Genomic DNA, 9,859 nt, shown 5'->3' with positions numbered 1-9,859 from the left:
TTTAACAATTTAAATCTTTATTATACCACAGTACAATCTGTTATACAGATTTAAAACATTATCCATCAATCCCTTGCTTGAGATGCTCTGCTGAAATGAACTACCGGTGCCATTCTTATCCTTAGCAGTATTTCTCTGACTGTTTTGAATCTAAAAATCGCTCTAATACAACAGAACAATTTGATACCTCTTTATACTCAAGAATAAATAAATTACCTTTAAACAAATTAATATTTAAGGAATGGATCTGTTTCTGTAAATAGTTTCCCTCCATAACTCAGAGTAAAATGTGAAGGCCAGCCGAGAGTCGTCGGCCAACTCAAGCATTCGACATGGAAGGCAAAAAAGACAGAGGTGAAAACATAAAACAAGTCCTTACTATATTTACAAATAATCTTCATTATGTTCCATGTTTTTCTCGGATTAAACACTGTCAGAGCTTAATTCCTAGGATATGTGCATGTCAACAAATCAGAAGGTGCATCTGGTCCCAACAAACAACTTCTACCCCAGTGCTGTCCGGAGCGACACAGATGCACGTGAAAAGGCTGAGAAAGGCAAAAGGCAGATCTGTGCATGTCTCGTGAAAGAAGAAAAATGAAGATGAGTTCTGTCATTCATTTCCTCTAACAGTTCTTAACAATGGGTCTAGATTTTAAACAGAAAGACAGGATTGCATTCTGCACCCTCATCTTTTCTTTTTAACTTCAGCAAGGAATTTAAAAACATCTAGTGTGTGAAGAGGGGAGTGTGGCCCTCTCACTGATATTGTCTGTAGTCTCCAAAGGGGGAGGTGGGAATGGGAGCAGGGGCAGGTTCCTCTGCAAACTGGGGCCCTACAGAAGAAAAAAATATATGTATGTATTAGAAGAATAACATGATAGCCAACCAGAGGTCGGTCACAACATCAATCAAATCTAAGAGGAAAATTCTGTATGTCTAACATGTTTAATCAAAACAAACGTTTCTGACATTCAGTAAAATTCTAGAGGAAAACAAGATAAATTCAAATTTTTAGCCTGAATGGAATAAATGTAGGTATCACTTTTTTTATAATTATAATCAAAGCAGCTTTTCTGTTATTCATATTATATATCTAAATATAAAAATGAAAGTTTAAGTCCTGAGATACTATAAATAGTTACTCATTGCATTTAGAAATATGTTATAGTTATTGCACTTTAAAAAAAACACAAGCAGAATTACAGAACAATTGCAGATAAATGTATTTTATGAGCTGTATTGGGTTTGGGAGATCTAATTATATAAAGGTCAAGTTTTTTTTATTTAATCTCAACACTTCATAAAAAAAAGAGCAAAACTGACCTTTTCTGATGGTATTATTGGACCCTCTATGTTCTAATACGGTCATAACCTCTCATTATTAATTGAACAATTTAACCTGTTTGGGTTATTTAACATCCACAGTTTTTGAAAGCCTTTTTAACTCTCTGGTTGCCTGGAGATGGGAGATTGTTTTAGTCTGAAGCATTATTAGCAGGAAAAAAAGGTTACGAACTCTCTTACTGTAAAGTAAACATACACGTCAGGTGACGAGCAACCAGAAGCAAAGCTGGTTTACAGCCAACATTGTTCCGTTTGCCAAAGCAGACGTCATCCTTCATGTAGAGATAAACCAATCTAAGGTGATGCTAAACTTTATATTAAAATAATCATATAGAGGGCCCAATGTTTAAGCTGGAATAAAGAAGGAAACATTTATATGTTTTCATACCTAAAAGTAATCCTAAACTTTAAGCTTCAATGTTAAGCTATCCATGTAGAACAGTCTAATGAAATGTTGTACTCACCAGTTGGAAACTGTGATGAAGCAAATCTTGTGAGCAAGATTCCAGCGCCCTCTATCAAGGCCAGCAGAATACCTCCCATAGCAGCGGAGCCCACCATGGCAACTGGTCCATCTATGAACACATCACGCACCATTAATACAGGGAGCCTGTAGTTACAACAGCAGGAAAAGTTATTAATCAACTTTGAGCTTCAGTCCTAATGTACTCACTTCTCGCTGCGAGGATGGCTCCCGTCATGGCCCCACTTGTAATTGAATTCCAGGGATCCTCTTTACCTCTCACTTTTACTAAACCACAGTCGATCATAGAAAAGAGGCCTCCCCACACTGCAAAACTACCTGAAACACACATACATAGATGCATAAATGGATAGCAGAAAATATCTAGGCTATCACGAGTCCTTATATAGGAAACATAAACCTAAGATGTGTTTCAACCGGAAAATTAAGTCTCCATAGTGCAGAAAATCTAAATATGTCATGATCCTAATAGAACCTGATGAGGTGTTAATGAAATAGCCATTAGCTTTTTGGCGTTTGTTCGTACCTCCTAGTTGTGGAGCTCTGGTCTTAATAGCAGTTAAACTACCCTTCATTCTGTGGCTCATTCCCTGCAAACCGAAGCAAAAAACATTGATTAGCGGAAACTGCTTCTCAGACCAGTGTAGTCAAAACAGAAGAAAAAAAAACAGAACTTTAAAAGTAGAAAAAAAGACAAAAGCAAATACACACACACAGACTGAGGTCTCATTTATATATCTTAGTATCCTTGGATAAGTGTTAGAGCCACAAGGACAGTATTGTTGATGGCAGCTCTGGCAATGCAGACATGCGAACGGGTTCAAGGACCAGTAAACTTACCGATGGTGCATTTCTGAAACCTTTTACTGCTTGAAATATCCCTCCTCCAATGGCTCCCATTGTGAAAGCTCCACCACAATCATCCACAATCCTCCAGGGACTGAAAGTAGGAAAACAATTAGCTGTCATTAACTGTCATTGAGACTGAAATTCTCTTAAATAAATCTTAAATGATCAGTGAGGTGCTCTCTGAGGACCACTTATAAATGCAAACATATTGCTTTAGTCATTCCTTAATGTCATAATCTGTGCTGCAACCAAAAAAATAAAAAAAAAAAAATAAATTCAGCAGAAGTTTACAAACATGAAACTGGTTTCACAGGTTCTTGATCTGATCAGGAATCATCTACCGTATCTTTTAGATGCTTATGTATTGCATTTCCACACTTTAAAGAGTCTCTAAAAAGTTTGTAAAGTGGTGCATTTTGCACTGTTTTCTATGAATAGTCTGCCGTCTTCCACATAACCTGAACTTTGCATTATCAACTGAATATGTGGACAGTATTTTTTCACTTTCTGACAAGTTTTTCCTCCTCTGCTTTACACCTTAACTTTTTTTAATTTAGCTTTTCATCCAAATTATCTCATCTGATGAGTAAGTCTGGTGTCTTTTGTGTTTTTGCCACTGTCAGGTCTAAATTTCAACACTGCCTAGTTTTAGAACTATAATGGTAAAATACCGACACAACAATATTGATTCATGCTAGCAATTTATTGTGTGCCTTTGATAGCCACATGGAGAAAATGCACAATGATTGTTTCCAAGGACACAGATCTTTTTCTACTCGCAGAAATGATCTTCAGCAAAATGCCCCAGGAATCGTCTGGATTTCTAATAGCTTTGTCTTTTTTAGACACAGGTCGGATTTTAATTTAAGTTCACATAGAGTGGACAGATCAAATAAGTGAAGATGCATCTATTGGGTCCTGTGTCAGTACTTTGGTTTCTGAAAGTGTATTATAAAAACAATCTTCAAATAAAACTTCCCTTCTAGAATTGAGAATACGACACAAATTACAAGCATGACATTTTTTATGATCATGTGCATTTCGTTTAAACATAATGTTCTTTTAACTACGCAAGCTAATTTATGAAAACCTTCCAAAGTAAACAAGTCAGAAGGTGCAGAACACATAAAAAGAAAAAAAAATAACGTGCTCTCCTACAAGACTAAAGAGAAATAAAACAAAATACTCAAGCAGTTTTATTTAAAATATCCGAGACAGAAAAAAAGTCAGCTGGAAGGTTTTGCTTCTACCTAACTTTTCATAAGAAATAATAGTTTCTGGGACTGTAGGGATAAGCAGCATTATGTTTGGTCAAAAACTGACATAATCTGGAGCATAGGTGATTAGAGCTCTCTAAGTGATGTTGTTTTAAGAATAAGTACTTTGTATTAAAGCTACAGTGTGTAATTTTCAGCGACATCTAGCGGTCAGACTGCAGACTGCAGCAACATGAACGTCTCCCCCCCACCGCTTCTCCCCCCCAACAGTACGGCGAGCGTTACGGGACAAAATGTCTTCCACGACGTCCGCATCACCTACCTTCTCAAGTGATGAGGTTTGTTTACATAGATAATTTTACAGATAGTATTTCATTAGTCTGTGTAGGGTATAGATTTCATGTAGACTTAAGATAATAAATATACCCGTTATTTTTTCTACGTCATTGTGACGTTTTGGTGAGCTGCTTTGCATGGTGATATAAACAGAGGAAGTAATTGTAGTCATTAGTTTAACAGCGAGATTGTGTTCGCTGGAAGAATATATATTCCCCGTTTACAGAGTCCAAGTCTTGTTTGTGGCACGGGGGTTACAAGGCAAGGAAGAGGGAAAGGAAGAGGGCAGAGAGGCCGGGGTGAGCGTGCAGCTGGGGCCAGGCGAGAGAGGGGAGCCAGCGGGGTGAGAGCAGAGGAGGAAAGGCTTGAAGATCTCCAAAGGAGCCGGAGAGAAGTAACCGAGGTATATATCCAGAAAATTATTTTACAGAAAATTACTGAATCATTACCTGTGAAATGTCAGGGACGTTGCTGAATAAGTATACTGGAGAGTAACAGCATCATCACGCAGCATGTTATTGTTTTAGACAGGTCTGAGCATCCTGTACTCCAAAAACTGCAGTGATATTAGACAATTGTGTGTGTAGGATTAATTACCTGTCCAAGAGAAAACTGGCAACTTGAGCGTCACTTTGAAAACCTTTTTCCTCCATCAGTGACTTCCATCGTGTAAATGCCGTGCCAATGTTGATCCGTGTTTTTTGCCGTTTCTTGTCACTCTTGCGTTTATTCTCGTCGTGTTTCCGCTTCTTAGATGACGGGGGTTCGGTGTCCGCCGCTTTTCGTTGTGATACAGAGTAGGCATGATCCTCCATTCGTCTGATGTTTGGCCACACAGTGCCAAACAGTTTGCAAAGTCACTCACGCCTGCCGCCTTGTTCACCTTTCTTGTTACCGAGGCGCAGTATACCTGCTTCTTCTTCTTCTTTGGTTTCAGGCAGACTAAACGCTTCTCAGGCATAATACTGCCATCTACTGTTCAGTACCGTCTCAGTTCATCTCTCTCAACTTGCCGTAGTTATTTTCGAGCGTCATGGGAGATCTCGCAATCGCTAGTTTGTTGCCTCTGCGCTTGCCGTAGCGCAAAGATGTCAGCCTCCATGGCTGCGAGACCCGCTCCTATGTAATTATAAATAACGAATTCTAAGGCAACGCAAATGTTATGGTTAAAAGGCTGAGCTCATAGGTGATGATAAATAACATAGTTATGTATAATATATTAAATTTCTGAATTTATATGCCTGTAATTATTACACACTGTAGCTTTAAACTGTTTTAATACTTTTCAAGTCTTGTTCTTTATCACTTGATGGACAAAAAGTTCCTACACAAATAAAAGTTAGAATAATTATCAATTATCATTAAGTAGCATATAGAACTGATAAGATATGCCAGTGTCATGTACAGGTGCTGGTCATAAAATTAGAATATCATGAAAAAGTAGATTGATTTCAGTAATTCCATTTAAAAAGTGAAACTTGTATATTATATTCATACATTACATACAAACTCATATATTTCAGATGTTTATTTTGTTTAATTTTGATGATTACAAATGACAACAAATGAAAATCTCAAATTCATCATATCAGAAAATTAGAATATTACTGAAGACCAATAAAAACAAAGGATTTATAGAAATGTTGGCCAACTGAAAAGTATGAACATGAAAAGTATGAGCATGTACAGCACTCAGTATTTAGTTGGGCCTCCTTTGGCCTGTATTACTGCAGCAATGCGGCGTGGCATGGAGTCGATCAGTCTGTGGCACTGCTCAGGTGTTATGATAGCCCAGGTTGCTCTAATAGTGGCTTTTAGCTCTTCTGAATTGTTGGGTCTGGTGTATTGCATCTTCTTCTTCACAATACCCCATAGATTTTCTATGGGGTTAAGGTCAGGAGAGTTTGCTGGCCAATTAAGAACAGGGATACCATGGTCCTTCAACCAGGTACTGGTAGCTTTGGCACTGTGTGCAGGTGCCAAGTCCTGTTGGAAAATGAAATCTGCATCTCCAAAAAGTTGGTCAGCTGCAGGAAGCATGAAGTGCTCTAAAACTTCCTGGTATGTGGCTGCGTTGACCCTGGACCTCAGAAAACACAATGGACCAACACCAGCAGATGACATGGCACCCCAAACCATCACTGACTGTGGAAACTTTACACTGGACTTCAAGCAACGTGGATGAAGTGCCTCTCTTCTTTTCCTCCAGACTCTGGGACCTTGATTTCCAAAGGAAATGCAAACTTTACTTTCATCAGAGAACATGACTTTGGACCACTCACCAGCAGTCCAGTCCTGTTTCTCTTTAGCCCAGGCAAGACGCTTCTGACGCTGTCTGTGGTTCAAGAGTGGCTTGACACAAGGAATGCGACAGCAGAAACCCATGTCTTTCATACGTCTGTGTGTGGTGGTTCTTGAAGCACTCACTCCAGCTGCAGTCCACTCTTTGTGAATCTCCCCCACATTTTTGAAGGGGTTTTGTTTCACAATCCTCTCCAGGGTGTGGTTATCTCTCTTGCTTGTACACTTTTTCGACCACATCTTTTCCTTCCCTTCGCCTCTCTATTAATGTGCTTGGACACTGAGCTCTGTGAACAGCCAGCCTCTTTAGCGATGACCTTTTGTGTCTTGCCCTCCTTGTGCAAGGTGTCGATGGTCGTCTTTTGGACAACTGTCAAGTCAGCAGTCTTCCCCATGATTGTGTAGCCTATAGAACTAGACTGAAAGACCATTTAAAGGCTTTTGCAGGTGGTTTGAGTTAATTAGCTGATTAGAGTGTGGCACCAGGGGCCATCAATTTTGAACCTTTTCACAATATTCTAATTTTCTGATATGATGAATTTGAGATTTTCATTTGTTTTCATTTGTAATCATCAAAATTAAACAAAATAAACATCTGAAATATATGAGTTTGTATGTAATGTATGAATATAATATACAAGTTTCACTTTTTAAATGGAATTACTGAAATCAATCTACTTTTTCATGATATTCTAATTTTATGACCAGCACCTGTATGTTCCTCCAAGGTGACCTGGTGTCATTCTAAATTAAATATTCAATATTATATAGACCTTTTATATAAGTTTGTAGCTATAAATTAAAAATTTTCAGTAGTTAAGTTACTAAATCATCAGGCTTTTTATTTTTCATTAAAAAAACTTCATATACAAATGTAATTATCAGAAATATTTTCATAGACTATGAATATTTAATTCTTTTACAATTGTATGATTTAAGACAGCGCTGCCTACGGATAGAACTGGATTTATATCAATCTTAACATGAGGATAGAAGTCAATCTTATTAAGGAAAAGGATAAAGGTAAACTGATGTTGTGCAATTCCTATGAGGTTAGAACATAAGTGGCTAACTTATAAAACTGCTACATAAACAACAGCTGAAAGGTCTAACTTCAGCTGCTTAGTTTTATTTTTATTTATTTGGGGACGGAAATAAAGGGGGAATAGTATGTGATTTCTTATTCATAATCTGATATTCTTCATCCTCTGAATGTACTGAGGTGACATGTGGAAGAAAAAGCCGACAAGGTCACTGACAACGTGATTTAGCCGTGAAACCTGATGTTAGCACAACCTATTCATTTCCAATGGGGTTTTAGCATTTTAGCTAATGTTAGCCAGCTAACCGAGGCAGCTTAGATGCTTTAAATGTCTTACAAGCTGCAACACTAAAAATGATTAAATCCGAATGACATGGTAATTCAAATTAAAACCACCGTCAACGCCTTTTTAGCACAAACTACTAAAATAGCATTTTATGTTGTAACAAAACTTACCAGGGTTCTCTAGCATACTCCTCCATTTTGTTCCGTCTATCTTCCCCACTGACGTAAGTTCTCCTTCGGCTTCTTTTTCTATGACGATTGGATAATCGTAAACCAGAATAGAAACTGAATACTGCCATCTTTTGGGCAAAAAGCTGTACTACCACATCTTACACATTTAACATTTACACATATACTGCTGCAGGGCTCGATGTTAACCATTGCCCGATCGCCCGGGGCAAGTACTTTTTATTGTCGGGGGAGTACAAATTTCATTGCATTTGCCCACCGGGCAAATGCAAAAGCTGAAAACGACCCAGCCGGCGCCATTTTTGTTGTTTTGTACACATTCTCGCGTGATTTGAAAAAGACGCGTGATTAGAAAAAAACGCGAGATTTTCCGCCAGATGGCGTGATTTTTGTCCACCTTGCGGTAATTTGGATGTAGTTACCAAAACGACAAACAAGCTAGAAAGCGCTTCTGTACAGTGGTCATACATTGAAACATTTTCATACAATTTTTTTCTCTCAGACAATGGAGAGGTGCATTTAAATGTTATAAAGCTAAACATGTTAAATTGGTGACCTGTTATGTTATTATTATTATTATTGTCTTGTTGCTGCATTTATTTTGTCAGGGAAAACTAATCCTGAGTCAGTTAAAAGTCAGGGAATTCTGAAATTATGTAAGACTATGGAAACCCTGTATAAAATAACTATGTATAATGATTCTCTAGAAAAGTCACATTATATTAATAGTATTATCTTGTATACACATACTGTGACTCTAAAATAAGTTATTCATTTGTGACATTGATTTATCTTAAGCTTTTAACCTGTCAAGTTTTTTTTTTAGATTTTTAACAGTACAATTTATATTTTTCCAAGCACACTACAGTTTAAAGCAAAGTTTAGTTTGAAAAGAATGTGCAGTGTTATTTATGGAGGACCAATCCTACCATAATTAAAAATAAATACAGAAATAAATAAATGCTCCAAAAATAAATAAGCATAGAATTAATTGCCCACCAAAAATACAATAAACAAATAAATGTAGGTAGAAATTAAATTATACAGAGAGTAGGGGTGGGTATTGCCAAAGGAGTCACGATTCGATTCGAATCACGATTCACATGCCACGATGCGATTCTATCACGATGCATCACGATACTTGAATTATTGCGATGCATTGTAATATTTTCTCCTCCATGTTTTGTTTTTGAATGACTCGGCGCAGTAGAAATGCTTGTGACACAAGGCAGCGTGCGTCAACACATCCGCAGCGACATCTACTGGACTGGAAGTTGTATTACACTTGTTTTTGGCTGATGTTCGCCAACCATTCATGCAATTTTATTTACTCATTTTTTTAAATTAATAATCGATACTTGGCGTTCAGACTCGATGCAGTAGATCATGAAAATTAGAATCACGATGCATCATCATGACGATTATTTTGCACACCCCTAACAGAGAGACACCTCCCTGAGCTTCTGGTAGTAGTATATCCGCCTGGATTAATCAGCTACACAATCATTCAGGAAAACTGAATTGAGAGATGTCCAGAAGATGGTCACTGACATCTCCCACAAGAAGGTTAAGTCAAAAAGGTCGCTGCTAAAGAAAGTGGTTGTCTGTCGCTACAGACTGCTGTTTTCAAGTACATTCATAGAAAGTTTAGTGGAAGGAACAAGTGTTAGAAAAAGGTACACCAGACAACAGGGATGATGGTAAGCTTGAGAGGATTGTCAACCAAAATCCATAAAATAATCAGTGGAGCTTTTCAGTTCTGTTTAAAATATCCCCCTTTCCATTATATATAACAAAATATAAAAATAT

At 37.5% G+C, this 9,859-nt stretch overlaps 1 protein-coding gene across 1 annotated transcript; it reads right to left on the bottom strand.

Annotated features, from left to right (window-relative positions):
- timm17a (translocase of inner mitochondrial membrane 17 homolog A (yeast)) lies at positions 1-8,186 on the bottom strand. Its single transcript, XM_038301611.1, has 6 exons — positions 8,033-8,186; positions 2,672-2,771; positions 2,358-2,421; positions 2,021-2,149; positions 1,812-1,922; positions 1-836 (listed from the first exon to the last, which is right to left on the bottom strand). Exons 1-6 carry the CDS (start codon positions 8,158-8,160, stop codon positions 760-762), a joined length of 609 nt encoding a protein of 202 aa, XP_038157539.1. The 5' UTR covers positions 8,161-8,186; the 3' UTR covers positions 1-759.
- Between the last annotated feature and the right edge of the window lie 1,673 nt (positions 8,187-9,859).

The sequence above is a fragment of the Cyprinodon tularosa genome, unplaced genomic scaffold (genome assembly GCF_016077235.1).
Source record: "Cyprinodon tularosa strain WSP-4 unplaced genomic scaffold, ASM1607723v1 ctg10, whole genome shotgun sequence".
Taxonomy (NCBI): domain Eukaryota; kingdom Metazoa; phylum Chordata; class Actinopteri; order Cyprinodontiformes; family Cyprinodontidae; genus Cyprinodon; species Cyprinodon tularosa.
The sequence above is the reverse complement of the archived record's forward strand: the minus strand, read 5'-3'. Positions and strand labels throughout refer to the sequence as shown.